General features: G+C 47.8%; 2 protein-coding genes across 4 annotated transcripts in view; one reads left to right on the top strand and one right to left on the bottom strand.

The window, feature by feature from the left end:
- LOC103459901 (arf-GAP with Rho-GAP domain, ANK repeat and PH domain-containing protein 1) overlaps positions 1 to 10,308 on the top strand; it is a 13,860-nt gene extending 3,552 nt beyond the window's left edge. For 2 of the 3 annotated variants that reach the window (XM_008401835.2, XM_008401834.2), the window contains exons 4-26: positions 78 to 506; positions 610 to 708; positions 1,014 to 1,203; positions 1,284 to 1,379; positions 1,762 to 1,869; positions 1,968 to 2,028; positions 2,119 to 2,239; positions 2,875 to 3,139; positions 3,213 to 3,412; positions 3,520 to 3,605; positions 5,178 to 5,360; positions 5,459 to 5,527; positions 5,603 to 5,702; positions 5,780 to 5,836; positions 6,379 to 6,511; positions 7,542 to 7,641; positions 7,710 to 7,911; positions 8,105 to 8,150; positions 8,255 to 8,469; positions 8,822 to 9,031; positions 9,106 to 9,211; positions 9,286 to 9,427; positions 10,078 to 10,167. In XM_008401835.2, coding sequence (XP_008400057.1) covers positions 78 to 506; positions 610 to 708; positions 1,014 to 1,203; positions 1,284 to 1,379; positions 1,762 to 1,869; positions 1,968 to 2,028; positions 2,119 to 2,239; positions 2,875 to 3,139; positions 3,213 to 3,412; positions 3,520 to 3,605; positions 5,178 to 5,360; positions 5,459 to 5,527; positions 5,603 to 5,702; positions 5,780 to 5,836; positions 6,379 to 6,511; positions 7,542 to 7,641; positions 7,710 to 7,911; positions 8,105 to 8,150; positions 8,255 to 8,469; positions 8,822 to 9,031; positions 9,106 to 9,211; positions 9,286 to 9,427; positions 10,078 to 10,146 — 3,287 coding nt within the window. In that variant the 3' untranslated portion in view covers positions 10,147 to 10,167. Of the gene's footprint in view, positions 1 to 77; positions 507 to 609; positions 709 to 1,013; positions 1,204 to 1,283; positions 1,380 to 1,761; positions 1,870 to 1,967; positions 2,029 to 2,118; positions 2,240 to 2,874; positions 3,140 to 3,212; positions 3,413 to 3,519; positions 3,606 to 5,177; positions 5,361 to 5,458; positions 5,528 to 5,602; positions 5,703 to 5,779; positions 5,837 to 6,378; positions 6,512 to 7,541; positions 7,642 to 7,709; positions 7,912 to 8,104; positions 8,151 to 8,254; positions 8,470 to 8,821; positions 9,032 to 9,105; positions 9,212 to 9,285; positions 9,428 to 10,077 lie in introns of all 3 variants that reach the window. The other variant, XM_008401833.2, reaches the window with a different exon arrangement.
- A 1,109-nt stretch (positions 10,309 to 11,417) lies between these two features.
- LOC103459900 (uncharacterized) lies at positions 11,418 to 15,352 on the bottom strand. Its single transcript, XM_008401832.2, has 6 exons — positions 15,061 to 15,352; positions 14,150 to 14,230; positions 12,963 to 13,256; positions 11,985 to 12,113; positions 11,813 to 11,908; positions 11,418 to 11,742 (listed from the first exon to the last, which is right to left on the bottom strand). Exons 2-6 carry the CDS (start codon positions 14,196 to 14,198, stop codon positions 11,690 to 11,692), a joined length of 621 nt encoding a protein of 206 aa, XP_008400054.1. The 5' UTR covers positions 14,199 to 14,230; positions 15,061 to 15,352; the 3' UTR covers positions 11,418 to 11,689.
- Between the last annotated feature and the right edge of the window lie 54 nt (positions 15,353 to 15,406).

Below are 15,406 nucleotides of genomic sequence, written 5' to 3'. Positions count from 1 at the left end.
ATCCACCAGGGGGCGTTAATGTCAATATCAACCTATCAAATGATGTACCTGATGACATCACTGTCTCCTCCCCCCAGATGAAGATGCTCTCCCTCTTTCCTCACCTCGTGGGTCAACGCGGGACAACTTCCCGACTCTAGACGGAATCACGGACCTCATCGCCGCCAACATCCCATCTCTGACTGGAGTCGCTACCAGCTTCAGCAGCTCCGCCCCCTCTGCCCCTCCCCCCATAGACAGCCTAACTGACAGCATCTCCACAACCATCCCTGGATTAACTGAGGCTGCCAACGCTGTGGCTGTTAATGCTGAGGCTAAGCTAATGCCCGCCCCCTCAACACCTGCTGCCACTAGCTCAGACTCTCCGAGCCTAGAAACCATCATCAGCTCACTGAGTCACATCACCAGCTTGGATGAGTTTGTTAGCAGCATCCCTAACCTTTCAGCCCCGCCCATTTCACTTGAGCCATGCCCACCACTGAACATGAACGGAGGAAGTCACACAGGTAAGCCTAAACCCAGATCCTCTGGGTCTTAGACTGACCCAGGACGGAGAAACATCATCCCATGGTAACACCTGCCTGTCCATGTTGTTCTGAACATGTCCAGATGTTGGGGTTCTGTCGCAGCTGGTTAAGGCATCTTTGGACCCAACCACAGGAGTCAAGTTTCCATCTATGGAGGTCGCTGGAGTTACTGCTGAGGAAGGTACTGGTACTCGTCTTTGTTCTAGAATTTCAGGACCTGGATCCAGGTCCTTCTAAATCCACTTAAACTAATCTGAATTCAGTTGTAACCCTTTGTCCACTGATCAAAGCTCTTATAAACCCTGGTTTCCTGCTGCGGGTTCTACTGGTTCCTGTCTCACTGGTCCGATCATTCCTTCTCTGGGTTCTACTGGTTCCAGTCTTACTGATCCAAGTAGTTCTGATCTGAGATCTGTGTTCTGTTTCTGTTCACCTGACCTTCCTTCCTTATTTCTGTCTGATTCTGGTCAATGGTTCTGGTTCCAGTTCAGTCTCCATTCCCTCTGCCCACCAAAGAAGAAGATCCATATGTCACAGTGTTGGCTACTTGCACCAATCAGGAAGAAGCTGAATCAGAATCATCCAATGAGGAGGAGGATAAAGGTAGTAGCCCTGCTGCCTCTGGTTCTGATGCATCAGTGGATAAGGATCCTGGTTCTGACCCAGTTACCACCAGGTGAGGTTTTGATTATAATGATGATGATGATTTCTCCTTCTTCTAACACTGATGCTGTTTTTTCATTGGTTACCCTCTAGAGTTTCACCCAACCAATCAGATCGCTTGAAACCAACTCGCCCGGCTCCACCCCCTCCAAGCAGGAAGTCCAAACCAGTGAAGCAGAAGACTCCTAGGTATGTCCAGGTCCGATGTTCTCTGAGGGAACTGCTTCCTGGTTCTTCTGCTGTTCAACATTTAAGTAGAGCTGATGATTAGTTGAAACGCCTCCAGACTCTCCTATTTTTCTGATGCGTCCTGTGTCTTCAAAATAAAAGCCATACATCTATTACAGTGCTGCATTGGCAGACATGTTGTCATAGAAACCAGTCTATAATAACATCTGAGCTCAGTTTTAATAATGATAACGTATAGACGCTGAACTCCGACCTGGTCACACTAGAATCCTGTGACCAGAACACCTGTCATGCTATAGCCAGGTGGCGCCAGTGAGCAGTGGAGCTAACTTGGGGTAGATTAAAGGATCACAGAGTTCACTGGTGGCTCTTTGCTCCGCAGGGCAGCCACCATCAGGGTCTCCAGGAAGAAGGGCAGCGGCGGCGGAGGCTCGGCCCCTCAGAGCGCTGTGGTCCGGGCTAGCTGGCTGGACGTCTGGAAGGGCTTCAGGTACCAGGATCAGAACCTCAGGGTTGTGCTTTGGGGGATGTATATCTGGATGGATAAATGGATGGATACCAGGTGATGATATCTTCACTGTCCATCAGACACAGCGTTCTATGGGTGACATTGGACGGCCAGCTGATGTCCCTGCGTAAGAAACGAACAGTAAGTGTTCTCCTTGTGTTTTTACCTGTGTGTGTGTTCTCCGGTGTGTGTTGGCCAGCTGACTGACCGGGTTCTTGTTTTGTGGATCAGGACTGGTTCAGTGAGGTGCTGTTCCATGTCTCCAGTATCACCAACGTGAAGTCTCAAGACAGAGGACGCTTCTCCGTCAACTTCAGGAAGAAACGCTACGACTTCATGGCTCACAGTAACGGTAGGACAGTGATGTCTGGACAGAGTCCTGTTGTCTTGCTGGGACACCTGGGACTTGGTTCCTCAGAGAATCAGGTCCGGTTCATGTTAATATGATTACCTATGAACGTGCTGTCCGCACGTCACAGGAGACACAAACATAGACATGGATTCCAAGAAGTACATTGTTAAAAACTCTGTCCTGAATCAGGTTCTCATCGGTCTCAGTTTGTCCCGTCTCTTTTCGCCTCATCTCTTGTCTTCTGATATGAGCTGAAGACGTTTCTGGCTGAACTCTGTCTGCTGTTTAAGCCTTGCATAGCTTTAGTCGTGGTCCATAAGTTCTTCATGTGAATTTGATATGACTTTTGATCCCTCCAGATGTTCTGGTCCTGATGTGAAGTTTAGTGGAGCCACAGAGTGAGAACTTCTCTCTGTAAAGACCCTGCAGTTTGTAGCGGACTGAGGCGGTCAGGGAGTCACCAGGACAGAGATGTCAGATCAAATCATTTCCAGTTCACACCCCTGATCCATCACCCAGGACCAGACGCATTTCTGGCAGTAGATCAGAAGATGGGAGCATGAATCCTCTGGGTTTGTTCCTCTGGTAGAACCTCGGAATCTCATCCTTATTTTCTTCTCCTTTCTTCCCCCCAGAGGTTCAGGAAGGGTGGGTCACATCTCTGTTGGCAACTCGTGGCCTGCAAAGCCCCACCCCTTCTGAGCTACATGGACAGGTCACCTTGAAAGACTCCCGGAGCCGTGCCTACGCTGCTGTCTGGGGTCACGACCTTTGGATTTACCAAAACAAAGACAACTTCCAGTTGGGCATCGCCTCCTTTTCTGTGCCCCTGAACGTAGCCACGGTGAAAGTGACAGGAAAGCACTCGTTTGCCCTCGTCACACCATACAAGACCTTCAAGTACTCACATGTCTGTCAAGTCTTCCTGTCTGCTACGCTTGGCGCCGCTGCTAACTTTGTTTCTGTGCTATAGCCTGTCCATTGACTCGTCAAAGGAGCTGAAGCTCTGGCTGGATAGCCTGACCTCCACCATCCAGAGTGCTGTGTCCTGCAGCCAGGTGGCACTACGTCTGTGGGAGAACCCCTACAACAAAGTGTGTGGTGACTGCGGAGCTGCCAATCCTGAGTGGGCGTCAGTTAACCTGCTGTTGGTCATCTGCCATAACTGTGCAGGTAGGAAACGAACAACTTGTGGGCGGAGCCACTGAGAGTCTGGCTACCAAAGGTACTGCTAGAGACCAGACTGCTCTGAATGTCCATCAACGTCTGTCTGCTCTCAGCTCAGCACCGAGTTCTGGGAAGCAACCTTTCCAGGGTCCGCAGCCTGAGGATGGACAACAAGACCTGGACTGAACCATTGCTACAGGTGAAGCCTCAATAATCAACATGTTGGGGAACGAAGATTATTGTTCAGATTCATACAAAACTAAGCTTTAAACACCTGGGGGTTGGTACAGTTTACTCAGGCGCAGCAGCTTCAACAGAAGGCAAAGCTGGCTTTCCGAAAGTCTTGTGACACAAAGCGAGATAAGCAACTCTGGCTACATCTCTAAAACTCTCCTGTAAAACTATGAAATCTCTCTCATACCTCACATGGTAGCTGAAGAAATGCAGGGATATTAACTAAAAGTCACAAAATAAGCATATTTTATGGTTAACTTGATGCTGATTGGCTGGCTGGGTATGTGTTGTTTTTCATCCGAGGAGGGAATACCCTGACAATAGTCAGAGTTTATCACTGTGGAGGCTTGTCAGAACAGATTCAGACATACACATCACTAACTGTTGCTTGCTGACACATACATATACACTCAGATCAGTCTCAGATTGGGGCACAAATGTAACAGCATAATTATCAGCAGCAACAAACTGGAAATGCAGCTTTGAGCAAATATGCAGGAAGAGTGAAGGTGTTAAACATCCTAAACACCGCGGGTGTAGCGGCCAAGGCTGAAAACTAAGACATACGTTTCGTTTGGGTGGTTCTGAACTGTGAAGAGGACTGATAGGTATGAGGGTCTGAAGTAAAGAGCTCCTGTCTGGCTAAAGCTGAATAATTGGAGGTTTAGAGGTTTACACTTCACTAGAATCACCAGAATGACTCAAAATGTCAGCAATCTGGCTGCAGTGTTTTAGATCACTGTGGTTCTTGATAGCAACACGGAAACAGCAGAGCCGCTTACTCAGGAACAACTGTCTCCAGAACACTACATACATATGGTGTCCTATTGGTGCCAAAATTAAGACCAAACCACTAATACAGGTGAAGCCTGAAGGATCAACATTGGTCCTTCAGGCCAATCGTCTCAGGAGGCCATGACCATTCCAATACTGAGAAGCTGGAGTTAACTCTAGATAGGCTAGCATTAGCATTGGAGAAGCTGGTGCTAGCTTTAGGTAGGCTAGCATTAGCATTAGCATTGGAGAAGCTGGTGTTAGCTTTAGGTAGGCTAGCATTAGCATTGGAGAAGATGATTTTAGCTTCAGATGGGCTACCATTAGCCTGAGATAAGCTAATAGCTAGTATGCCTGGGCTAGCCACCCACACCTTCTATTTTCTTCTTTAGAGAAATCTGTATAAATAAACATGGTGGCCATGCTGTACCTTTATGTGTTATACCATGTTTTTTGACAGATTTGACTGTAATCCAACATGAGTCCAAACATAAACATCCTGAATTATACAGGCTTAAGTTAGCCTCTTAACTGCTAAAGGCAGAATCCACCATATTTTCTACCATGTTGAGCATCGCTCTAGTTTAGAAAGTTCAGACTCTTCAGTCAAGAGGCAGAAAGTTCAAATTTTGTTAAACTGTGATTTGTGAAGGTTTAGTGAAGGCCATGTTGGATCTATGACCTGAACAAACCTGAGCGTTTCAGTCGACTGAATCTGCCACACAGGAAGTTCTTCCTGACCTTCAACCCTTCATCCTTTCAGCTCTTTGTCGCCTACGGCAACCGACTGGCCAATCAGGTGTGGGCTCCAGCCGTGCCGGCGGCAGACCAGCTGCATCCAGAGGCGACGGAGCAGGAGAGGGCGGCGTTTATCCAGAACAAATACAGCAGGGGGCGCTACAGGCGAGTCCACGCTCTGACCTCCAGCCGCTCCATGATGAACCAGGTGAGAAGAGAGGTGGCCGGGTCAGAGGAAAACACACGATGATGATGATGATGATGATGATGATGATGATGATGATGATGATGATGATGATGTTTCAGAGGCTGTGCCAGGTGGTTGTCAGTGACGATGTGGAGGAAACTATGTCTCTGATCTGCTCTGGAGCCAAGGTCTCTTTCTCTCTCTTAGCTTAGCCCCACCCCCTCTGCACCCCGTCTCACCTGAACCATCCTACCTGTGTACAGGTGTCGTCATCTGATCCTCAGTGCCCCTCCCCCATCCTGCTGGCTGAGAAAGCCAGCCAGGCTCTGCAGATTGAACTGCTGCGCCTCAACGAGTACACAGGTAAACCTCACTTGACCTCACCTGGCCTCACTTGAGGTCACAGCTGAAGCCTCTAACACACCTGTGTTCTCCTGCAGAAGTCCGACCTCACCAGCCTCAACCAGCCAACAGGAAGCAGGACTCCGCCCCCACAGGTGAGGCTCTACCTTAGACCCTTGGACAGCCAAGGTTAGATTCCCTCTGAACAGAAACACAAAGAACCTGAAGACTGCTGGACCAGAACCAGAACCAGAACCAGGCTGTAATGTAGGAAGTCCTAGCCATTCTGAGAGTTTGGTTCTGGTGTAGTTGGACCTCATCAGAAGTTGGCCCCAAACCAAAAAGTCTCTCTGGTGTCACTCCAGGCTCAGAACCAGCCGGGTTCTGATTGGGTTCTTCCATCACAGCAGAAACGCTGCAGTACCCAACACCGCCTGCAGAGGGAGTCGTGGGTCCGTAGGAGGCTTAAGACTAGTTGCTATCAGAACCAGCTCCAGAACCTGATGACCCAGTTCTGATGGTGCTGGTTCTGTTGTCCGTGCCAGTGGTTCTGATTGGACATCCATGTTCTGATTGGACATCCATGCTGTCTCCTTCCCCTCACAGAACGCTCTGAGCCTGTAGTCGGCCCAGTGCAGTGTGTCCTCCAGGAGGCGCTCTGTTTCTTTAAATGATGTGTGCCTTGTTACCTGGGCAGGTGAGGAAGAGGAGGACGAAGAGCTCCACGGGAAACTGGAGGAAGATCGCTTCTTCTTCTCATTGGAAAATAATTCTGCAGCTTGTGACGTCCTGGACCTGAGAGAAGTTCTGTCCGTTTTCCTCAAAGACGGGTAAATCCAGAATATAATTTATATAGAAATCTAAGAATCAACCAGCCAATCAAAAGTCATCAGTAAAAATAATGTAAAAAGATTAATTCATTTCACCTGAAACAGAAATTAATAAAAATGAATTATTCCAGTTGAAGTGTGTGAACACAAACCTCCATCATGATGCAGCAGATTATTTATTTTAAATCCTCACATGCGGACATAAGAATCGAACGTGGTCCAGATGTTTCCAGAGGATTGATTTATTTTTTAAATTTTTTTAAACAAATGCTAGCCACTAAAAACATTCAAGATGGTGGACATGGCTATCAATGAAACTTAACTAAATTTGCCAATATTTATCACAGATTAATACTTTTCATATCAAATCAGAAATAACTGGACATAAAAATATTTTGTGAAAATATTTTGATTTTTCAAGATGGCCGCCATGTTTGTAATGAAGAATGTATTGGCACTAAAATCAGCAGTAACACAGCACAGCTAACCAAAGTTAGCTTCACCAACCACTAATTCACAAAACAAGAATCTTAGCTTCGCTAACGCTAAACCAAAAAACATAGAAAACTAGAGAAAGATAACACTAAGCTGCTAAACATAACAATTACCAGAAGCTGACTGTAAGTCGCTTAGCACTTGGCTAACAATAAATATGAAGACGCCTGTCTCATCTTCATGTCTTTACGGTTGACGCCTGAAGTGAGGCTGGATAACAGCTAGCTCCTCAGTTTCTGATTCACTTTAGAAGATTATGAACCGGATGAGCAAAGTGGAAAACAAACGATGAGGCATTTGATTGCCTCATTTGGTCTAATAGGCTTCAAAATTGGTCTAAAAGGCTTCCAAATGACTGCCATCTTGAAAAGAAAAATGGCTGTCGAAATATGAAAAGACTTGAGGAGTTAGCATGCTAATGCTAGTCACCAGACGTAGAGTTCGATAGAGAGATGCTACAGCCTCAAGACGCTCTTCCAGCAGGAATGATCTGCTCAGTTTTCCAATTCTGATCCCGTGACCTGTGGCTGTTTAGGTCAAAGCCCCAGTTTGAGATGGTGACGCTGAACGATCACATGGTCTGTGCTGCAGACGACAGCGACTCGCTGCAGAATCACCTGGTGCACATCCTGAAGGTAGAAACCTACTGCCGTCGCCGCTGCTGCCGCTGAGGCAGACACACTGACCTCTGCCCTGCCTTCAGGTCATTCTACCAGGAGGAGTGTCCTACGCCGAGGTGGGTGGGGCCTCAGCCGTCAGCAAGGTGTGCATGGTGGATGTGAGCGGGGCTTCCACTCAGTCTGACGCCTGGCTGGTGCTGTGGGATGAAGGAGTCAGCCTCCACCCGGTGGAGAGAGCCGGGCAGCACAGCCTGAGCTTCCCACTGAGCATGCTCAGTCCCACAGGTAGAGCCGCACTGGCTGACCCCAAAATATTCACCCCCTAAAAATATTTACACCCCTAAATATTCACACCCTTAGGAAATGAATGTTTATAGTCATTCCTGTTCTTTCTAGAGAACACACCTGTCCTCCTCTGCTCCCCATCTGGTTGAGTTGATGTTAATTTTCTTCCATTTGGATCTCTTTCCTCTATCAGAGACGGTTTTGTATGAAGACACCGTTACCTTGGTAACAGCAGAAAGGTGAGTCTCTCACACGCCTTCGGTCCAGTCCAAAAGTATTCATATTGTGAGCAACTCCTCCCGAGTTGTGATTGGCTGAGCCTGGACAGGTGTTCTCCCATCAGGACCGTGTCGTTACGCTTTGAGGAGCAGCTCAGCAGTGAGACCTGGTTCCAGCACCTGAAGAGCGCTCTGGCCAATCAGCATTCAGCTTCTGAGGGGCCACCGCCAGCCAATCAGAATCCAGCTGGGTTGGGTCAGAACGTGGTAACTGACGGCGCCGTGAAAGGTTCTGTTTCCCCGGCCATCCAGCGCTGCATCTCACACATCACCACCTACGGTGAGTCTGGGTCAGGAGTCCACTTCCTGTTGTCAGGAATCTGTGGCAACAGGAAGTGGACCAGAGAGCTGCCGGGTCAGAACCTGGTTCTGAATTATCCAAGTGAAGGTTCTGATCCAGCTGTAGAATCTGAAGCAGATTCAATAGGGTCCATGTCCAGATCAGTGGCCCATGTCTGATTCTGATGGACCGGGTCGGTCCAATTGATGACCAGAACCAGTTGGGTACCAAAACCTCCTGACTGACCTGGTTGCCTCCAGCAGAACCAGAACCGCCGTTGATCTAAACTGGGCTGAACTGTGTTAGAGTGTTTCCATGGAAACCTGAGTGGGCGGAGCGTACCTGTGTGCAGGGCTGAAGGTGGAGGGCCTGTACCGGCGCTGCGGCCTGGCGCTGAAGGTCAAAGAGCTGGTGAAGGCCCTGATGACGTCACCAAACTCTGCCCCCCTGGAGGCTGACGAGCAGGGTGTCCTGGACGTTGGCTCCGCCCTCAAGCAGATCATCCGGGACCAGCATAGCCTGGTGCCGCAGGCGGAGCTGCAGCAGTGGCAGAAGGCTGCAGGTACAGCCCCCTCAACCCTACAGGTGAAGCATCTTCACCTGCAGTCACCAGTCTAACCAGTTACTGTCTCCCAGTGATTCCAGAGGAGCGCAGCAGGTTCAAAGAGTACCAACGATTGCTACGGCAACTACCCCCTGACAACAGAGCCACCCTGAACGTGATGTTTGGACACCTCTACATGTAACTGAGCCAAACACTGACATGATTACCTGCCTGACGTCAGTTTGCTCACTATCTCCTCCCACTCTGTCCAGGGTCCAGGTGTTCTCTCTGGACAACAAGATGTCGGCCCACAACCTGGCCGTGGTTCTGGCGCCCTCCATGTTCCACGTCATGAGCCAGGACATGATCGCACTCACCAGGGAGTTCATCATTCACCACACATTTCTGTTCCTGGTGAGCGCCGCTGCCGCACTGTCTGAGACTCACCTGAGAATACACACCTCTGATACACACCTGAAATACATCACAGAATACTCTGTTAACTATTACCTGTTGGCTACCGAAAATGTAATCGTTAGCCGTCTGTAAGCTAACTGTTAGCCATCAGATAGCTAGCTGTGTTTAACAGAACCAGAACTGAAAGCGGATGGAACACTGTTAGCGGCTTTGACTAGCTCTGGGATTGGCTCTGGTACTAGTTGTGGGATTAGCTCCGGGACTAGCTCTGCTCTGGGATTGGTTCTGGATCTAAATCTTTTCTTTTGAGTGACCCGGTTTAAAACCAGTTTTCCATTATTATTTTTAACAGTCTTTTGGTAAACTAGTTGTACCGTCGCACTTTGAGCTGACATCACGGGAAATAAGTGGTTTACATGCAGAACGCGGACCACTTGTGGGTGCCCGTGGACCACCAACGGTCCAGGGACCACAGTTTGAGAAAGGAATCATAATAACCTGACAAAAATCTGACCACTAGATGGCAGTAACGCGAATCCTTTGTGTCAAGGAATGGTCCAGGCGTGTTGAGTAAACCTGAGCTCTGATTGGCTGGTGGATGTGAGGCTGAAGGTGATGCTCATGTTTCTGATCCAATCTGTGTGCAGACTCCGGACCGGAAGGATGAAGACAAAGCAGAGGAGGAGGATGAAGAGGAGCAGATCACCATCCTGTGATGAAGTTTCTCTGATTTTAATGCCTGAATATTTCCTGATCATCAGAATCTTTTTTAAATCATGACCGGTTTCTGTCTTCTGGGTGTTGGTTCTGATCCAATCTCATGTAATCCCACTGAATCAAACAATAAAAGCCTTGTGTCTACTGTGGCACCCCTGTTGGGCAGTTCTGTGTCTTTACTGCTGTCTGAAACATGGAGATGGCCCACAAAACCGCTGCTTTGGTTCCACTCACTGGACTTCAGAAGAGCATCAGAACTGTTTCCCCATGGTCCAGTACATGAACCGGGTTCATACTGGAATCTCTGGACTTCCTTCAATACCAGGCTCACCTGAAGGAGGGGGAGTCCTAAAGCTGTTGGTCGTCTTCCTGTATACCGATTTGTCTTCCTTTGAGGACAGAGTCCATGTCCACCATGATGATGTCCTGCTGACCTGTGGCCTTCATGGTGGCCATCTTTAATCTTCTGGAGGTGATCTGGAGTATTTTCTGAGTACATGAATGTTTGTCAGCTACCCGTTTCGTCCTCATAAAGTCATTTCATTCGTTAAGGGTGTTAGTCACTCGGCCTCTGTCCTCTTCACTGCAGAGTAACTAGTTACATTTACTCAGTTACTTCAGTAACTTGTGAAGATAATGTTTATTCAGGAGTAGCTGGGTTACACAGTACTTTAACTTTAATGTAATATTATCATGACTGGAGTTGGATCTCTGGATCCTCCACCTGCGGTGATGTGTTTCTGCCAGCAGGTGAAGCTCTGAGTTCCAAGTCACTTTCTCCTCTGACCCATTAAACTTGAGAAACATGACAACTATTCTGATGACCTTTATTCTGAAACCACTTCCTGTCCCAGAGATCAGATTTCCACTGGCTTCCTGTGGCCTGATGATGAGCCGTTCCGGTGTGTAACATCACCAGAACCTTCTCCTGGGTCACAGAGAACGCTTCCAGGACCTCTAGGTCTCTGATCATAAACCAGCTGCAGGTCCAGATGGTCCCAGAATTCTGGTTCTGAGTACATGAAGCAGAACCAGGCAGAAAAAACTGGAACGGACCTGGTTCTGTCTGACAGGAACCTGGCCGGACCTGAAGAGAAAGACATCAGTAGGTTCTAACATCAACGTCTGGGTTAATTTATTTCTTTATTTGGTAGAAAGGAAAACAGTTAACAGCTCAGCCAATCACAGCTGAGTGCCAGCCTTGCAGCGCTCTGATTGGCCAGGCCCTGCAGCAAAGTGCTCTRWTKGSCMRGCCCYRYAGCAMAGYGYTCTGATTGGCCAGCCCCATAGCRCAGCGTTCTGATTGGCCAGCCCCATAGCGCAGCGTTCTGATTGGCCAGCCCCATAGCGCAGCGTTCTGATTGGCCAGCCCCATAGCGCAGCGTTCTGATTGGCCGGCCCCACAGTGCAGCTTTCTGACTGGCCAGCCCCACAGCGCAGCGTTCTGATTGGCCGGCCCTGCAGCACAGCGTTCTGATTGACCTGCGTCACAGCGCAGCACTCTGTTTGGCCGGCCCCACAGCGCAGCGCTCTGATTGGCCATCAGACATAGATGTTCTCGGCCGGCTCAGCAGGAACTCCAGGATAACAGGGAACTGTGAAGAACAGGGGGAACTTCAGAGGCAGATCAACACTGAGGTCAGAAGTCAGAGTTCATGTTTTTACCATAAATAGGTTCTTCCTCCTTCTTTTCCCCCTCCTCTTGATCCTTGTTGCCATGGTTACCACGCATCTCCATGTAGATCTGGGTCTCCCTTTCACCTGGAGAACAGGTAGTCAGTGACTGCCAGCATGTTGTGGTTATAGAGAACACCTGTTGGCTCCGCCTTCCTCTGACCTGCTGCACCTGAAGTCCTGGAGCTGAGAAGCCTCCTCTTCCACAGGAGGAAGGAGATGATGAGGAGCAGCAGGATTAGCAACAGGAGGAGCGAGCAGACAATGGCAGTCGTCCTGGACTGGTTGACTTCTGAGGACACAGAGATGGGTGGAGGGTCACGGCTACAACCTGGTAACAGGAGGCTATCACCATTCCAATGCTGCTGATGAGCAGTGTCAGAATAATGAAAGGGTGACACCAAGAACCAGACTTCTGAGCTGCATTAGCTTTGGAGAGGGTAACCATGCTCAGGCTGCTTAGTCTCTGATAGCATCAGATAAGCTGGAGTTAGCATTGGATAAGCTAGTGTTAGCATTGAATAGGCAGGAGTTGGCACTGGATAGGTTAATGTTAGCATTGAATAGTCTAGTTTTAGCATTGGATAGGCTGGAGTTAGCAATGGATAGGCTAGCATTAGCAATGGATATGCTAGTGTTAGCATTGGATAAGCTAATGTTAGCTTTTGATAGACAGGACTTACCATACCATACCAACTTTATTTATAAAGCACTTTAAAACAACCACAGCTGATACAAAGTGCTGTACATTAAAACACAGCATAATAAAAAAAATAAAAACTCTTACAGTTTAAAAACAAAAACATACACTCTAAAACTAGATCCCGCAGGAGTTAAAAGCCAAGTAAAATAAATGGGTTTTAAGACGAACCCATTTATTCGTCTTAAACGAATAATAAATTATTAAGACGAATTTATTATTCGTCTTAATAAATGGGTTATTAAGACGAATAATAACCCATTATTATGGGTTATTATTCAGCCTATCCATTAGCCTGGATAGGCTAATGTTAGCATTGGATAGTCTAGTTTTAACATTGGATAGGCTGGAGTTAGCAATGGATAGGCTGGAGTTAGCAATGGATAGGCAAGTGTTAGCATCACGGTGTTTATGGAGGCTGTTGGTGTTTGCTGGACTCACCTTCCACCTGCAGGCGGAACACCTTCTTGTGTTGCCTCGTCCCCTGTTGGTTGTAGACCTCCAGCGTGTAGACTCCAGAGTCCTCTGGCTGAACTCTGCTGAAGCTCAGCGACCCGTCCTCCAGCAGCTCACAGCGGTCGTGGTGACACTTGGTGTTCCGGTTGTCCAGCAGCAAGTGGGGGTGGGTCCACCTGAATTCCAGTCCGGTCCCCATCCTCCTTGTTCTAGGGTCAGGCGACAGCTTGAGTTTCTCGCCGCTGGTTCTAGTTACATTGGTGATGTCAGCCGAGGCAGCTGGGGTCAGAGGTCACACATAGAGAGCATGTTATGGATCAGTACATCACCTGTCCACTAGGTGGCACTGTTATTTCCCTTCTGTTTCAACCAGACTTTAAAGTTTTGCATCCTTCAAGTCTTTGAATCCTTTCCTCCCAGATTCTGTTCACAAGTTCCAGCAGAGATGAATTTCCTCCTGCTGCCCAGAAACAACAACTTTCCCTCAAACTGCCAGGTGTTTGGAGATCTATTAATTAATTTTTGCATTTAAATGTTTAATAATATCCACGTTGTTTGTATTCTTCATTTGTTTGTTGTTGCAGCCTTGGAATTTGCCCCATAAAATTTCTTGGAAGCAAAGAGAATATATGGAGAGGAAGTGGAAACAGTGCCCCCGCCTCAAAATAAGAGCATGAACGGCTAACTACCTGCTGGATTCTTAACAGTCGGAAAAAAAAAATTCAACACAGATGTTGAATTTTATTTGACTGAAAGTTTACAAACAACCAAATAAATTTCTGCTTTAGAATTTATCTGGAAAAAATTATTTAAGGGAAGCCAAGCATGCTAAATGTTTTCAAAGTTAGCTAAAGCGCTAATGCGCTATAAGCTAAAAATGAYCTCTGCTTTTAGTGCATTATCAGCAGTTTTACTCCACAGTCTGAGAGTGAAGCTGACTCTGAGGTTTAAGAAAAACCCATCTGATTTTAATATTTTATCAATTTTATCTGATTAAATCTGAATGATGATGGTATTTATTGCTTTGGTTAAGGCACAGTTACCCTGAACATTGGTAAGCCTGTGTGGTTAAATCAAATCCTGCTGGTTCTGATTTATGACTGAAGGTGTCATCATCGTGAGCCAAGTGGTTCTGGTTGTGGTTCTGATGGGAACAATGAAAGGTCACTAACTGTCTCTCTTCATCATCATCACCATCAGGATCATCACCCAAGGCATCATGGCGCGACAGCTGGCTCCGCCCCCCCGCTGATCTGTGGAGAGGAAATGCGAGTCAGTGGTCAGAGTGGGTTTGGGTCACATGACTTCCAGCCAGACAGGACTCACATCCTCCACCCACGCATCAGAGCACCGAGTCGCCGCCGCTCCTTTGGTGGAGCTTTGCCGGCAGACAGCCACTTTGACCACATTTACTTCACAAACACGTTAGACATGATGTTAAATGCCGTCATCAGAATCATTATCGATTATATCGATCAGAGATCCAGTCATCAAAAATCAAAATAACTTTAAACAGGTTTCTGGTCTTAAAGGAACTCAGGGTTTCGGTTGTTTTTCTGTTTTCTGGAAGTTTGTTCCAGATCTACGGTGCATAGAAACTGAATGCAGCTTCTCTGGTTGGTTCTGGTTCTGGATGCAGATCAGAACCAGCAGACCTGACTAGTCTGGAAGACAGTAGGTGTTTAATGTAACAAGGTGCTAAAACCTTTGATCTGCCTCTAAACTCGCAGAAAGAGAAAAAACAGAAACCAGAACAGCTAACGCCGTGTTTAATAATAGCTCGGTGGAACGAACATGCTTCACGCCAACAGCTGATGCATTTACTGCAAACCGCAGTAACACATACACACACCTGAGACTGAGTGTATGTGCCTGTAAGATTTTTCCATAATAATGTTCACCAGTCGTCCCCAAATCCAGAGCCCTGAGTGGAAACCCCACTGCACCAGAGACGTCCATGGTGGTCACCCCTCCAGAACACCCAGCATAAACCTTCATTCATACTAATATTTTTACTATGGATGTTACTTTGTTCCTAGAGTGTGTTCGTGTACGGGTTCTGACCCATAGAGGTTCTTCCTACCTGAGAGTTGCTGGTCGACCCGAGTCGCTGCAGATCCGATTCAAAGTGGAGCCAAAGTGAACCAAGCAGGAAGTGAGAGCAGAACCGAGCTGCTGCTGTTCCTGGATCTATTCCTGAAGGATTCTGGTCCGGCTCTGGCCCAGACTTGGATCAAGATCAGGTTCTGGATCAAGGTCAGGTTCTGGTAGGATCTCAGGACCAGGTATGTGCAGGAGCAGCGTCCCTCTAGCTGAGCCCAGTGAGAACTGACTGGACCAAACAATCTTCAGCTGGGAAATAGGTGGTGTCTCCCCCTACTGGTGGAGCCATGAACCAGCAGGCGGTGTCTCAGTTCTGGGCCCAGCTG

Source organism: Poecilia reticulata, unplaced genomic scaffold, assembly GCF_000633615.1.
Source record: "Poecilia reticulata strain Guanapo unplaced genomic scaffold, Guppy_female_1.0+MT scaffold_131, whole genome shotgun sequence".
Lineage (NCBI taxonomy): Eukaryota > Metazoa > Chordata > Actinopteri > Cyprinodontiformes > Poeciliidae > Poecilia > Poecilia reticulata.
This window is presented reverse-complemented; position numbering and strand designations above follow the sequence as displayed.

Coding starts and splice junctions, on each gene's coding strand:
- LOC103459900 (XM_008401832.2), bottom strand. CDS start 14,198: ATGATGCCTTGGGTGATGATCCTGATGGTGATGATGATGAAGAGAGAC. Junction 13,257..14,149: donor GATGATGATGAAGAGAGACA/GTTAGTGACCTT, acceptor CTCTGACCCCAG/CTGCCTCGGCTGACATCACC. Junction 12,114..12,962: donor GTTCCGCCTGCAGGTGGAAG/GTGAGTCCAGCA, acceptor CTGTGTCCTCAG/AAGTCAACCAGTCCAGGACG.